Genomic DNA, 2,320 nt, shown 5'->3' with positions numbered 1-2,320 from the left:
CTTTACTTTACTTTACTTTACTTTACTTTATTTTATTTTATTTTATTTTATTTTATTTTCATTTTAATATTATCCAATCCTGTTTTGTTCTATTGTTTTTTTATGAATTGTTTTATTTTATTATAACACCCAGTATATTGTCTTATCCAATCCTGTTTTGTTCTATTTTTTTAAATTAATTATTTTATATAATTTTATTATAACGCCCAGTATATTGTCTTATCCAATCCTGTTTTGTTCTATTTTTAGAATTATTTTACTTTTTTATTTTATTTTATTTTATCATCTTATCTTATCTTATCTTATCTTACTTTATTTTACTTTATTTTATTTTATTTTCATTTTAATATTATCCAATCCTGTTTTGTTCTATTGTTTTTTTATGAATTGTTTTATTTTATTATAACACCCAGTATATTGTCTTATCCAATCCTGTTTTGTTCTATTTTATTTTATTTTATTTTAACACCCACTATATTGTCTTATCCAATCTTGTTTTGTTCTGTTTTTAAAATTATTTTACTTAATATATTTTTTATTTTACTTTACTTTACATCTTCCATCTTCCGAACTGCTTATCCTATGTAGAGTCGTAGCTATGTAGAGTCCTTCATAGTCTTTTCTATTATATTCAGTTGTATTCTGTTCTTTTCTTATATCCATGTCCTGATTGGTTTATAATAATCCGGCCTGACTCAGATTGTGGGCCTGACCGCGTCGGTCGGCATCGGTTCGTTCAAGAACGAACTGGAGGCGGAAAACAACATCTTACAGCTCTGTGCCAACCTGGACACCAGGGTCATCACCACGGTTACCGAACACAAGGATGAGCTCAAGTCATACGTGCACACGCCTGAGAAAGGTCAGCGCATACAATATACACACATACGACGTTACCTATGACACATGATTATTAATGCCATGTATGTGCGTGTGTCAGCTTTTTTCGAGGTTAAACAGTGCATGAGTCACCCCTTCATCAGAATAATCAAAAACATCATGAGTAACATCGAGCAGCTGGCGCAGAAGACCTTCAACATGGGTACGCAGTCCACACCTGCACACGCATGCTGTACAAACACCGACACACACACTAACACACACGTACGTGTGTCTCTCAGAGAACCTGTCGAACATCCAGAGCCGCGAGTACGGCTCGCAGAAATATGAGCAGTGGATCGTCTCCGTTCAGAAGAGCTGCAGAGTCTTACAGATGAAGAACGCAGACGAGGAGAGACGCATCTGCAGAGAACTCTACAACTACACCGAACACCTGCGGGTCAGACAGACGGATAGATAGATCATTCAACATTACAGTATAATTGAGAGCTATCAATTTTAACATTTATTAGACTTTAAAAAAAATAACAACTTATAATTTAAGTGAACTTGAAACAACCTTCATATAAACCCATTATAATAAATGTCACATTTAGCTACCTGTGCACTTCAGCAAGTAGGAAATATACAGAAATTGAGTTAATTAAAGTTCAAACACTAAATTCTCAATTAACAGACATCACAGCAGCTGGTGATCAGGTTATTTTGACTGCTTTGAGAGCTGAACATGACGCGGATCTGACACGCATCGTAGTTTCTCATAACTCTTTACCTTTACTGACTCACTTCAGCTCTTATAACATCTTTATTCAACAATTCGTCTCCTCCGCGTCACCCTGGCGCCATTTTGGAGAATATCCGCTGAACGTAAACGTATGCTATTCTGTGTCAGCTGCGTCACACGAATACGTTTCTACATTGTTTATGCTTTGATTTGAACGAAAACAACGTATCCGCGTGACACAGCTGACACAGAATAGCATACGCTGTTTACGCTCAGTGGTAATTACATTGCTGTCTATGGGAGGCTCAGAGAGCTCTTAGAATTCATCAGAAATATCTTAATTAGTGTTCCGAAGATGAGCAGAGGTCTTACGGGTTTGGAACGACATGAGGGTGAGTAACTAATGACAGAATTTACATTTTTGGATGAACTAACCCTTTAAAGTCTCTATAATGAGCTGAGGAAATCGGGTGGGTGTGTTAGATGAGGGAGACAGTGCTGCTGCTCCAGGACAGTTTAGAAAAATGTGACTTAAATAACAAATGCTTTCATGCACAGTTTTAGTGCAGCTTTAATCGCCTTTTTGGTAACGTCATGACTTAACTAAGACACTGCATGCTCGTAGTTTCTTATGAAATGATATATAGCATGCGCCGCCGTATTTATGCGTGCAATTAAAGAGCACGCTCGATGAGCACAGTATACCGGCTCATAGATAGATAGACAGATAGACAGACAGATAGACAGACAGACAGA

The 2,320-nt window shown here is 36.5% G+C and overlaps 1 protein-coding gene across 1 annotated transcript in view; it reads left to right on the top strand.

Moving 5' to 3' along the window:
• The window catches only part of rigi (RNA sensor RIG-I), a 27,396-nt gene that overhangs the window by 9,138 nt on the left and 15,938 nt on the right, over positions 1–2,320 (top strand). Inside the window, exons 9-11 of the mRNA XM_016549626.1 lie at positions 700–862; positions 941–1,042; positions 1,122–1,279. Coding sequence (XP_016405112.1) covers positions 700–862; positions 941–1,042; positions 1,122–1,279 — 423 coding nt within the window. The remainder of the gene's footprint in view (positions 1–699; positions 863–940; positions 1,043–1,121; positions 1,280–2,320) is intronic.

The sequence above is a fragment of the Sinocyclocheilus rhinocerous genome, unplaced genomic scaffold (assembly GCF_001515625.1).
Source record: "Sinocyclocheilus rhinocerous isolate Xijiao unplaced genomic scaffold, SAMN03320098_v1.1 scaffold404, whole genome shotgun sequence".
In the NCBI taxonomy this organism is placed as follows: Eukaryota; Metazoa; Chordata; class Actinopteri; order Cypriniformes; family Cyprinidae; genus Sinocyclocheilus; species Sinocyclocheilus rhinocerous.
This window is presented reverse-complemented; position numbering and strand designations above follow the sequence as displayed.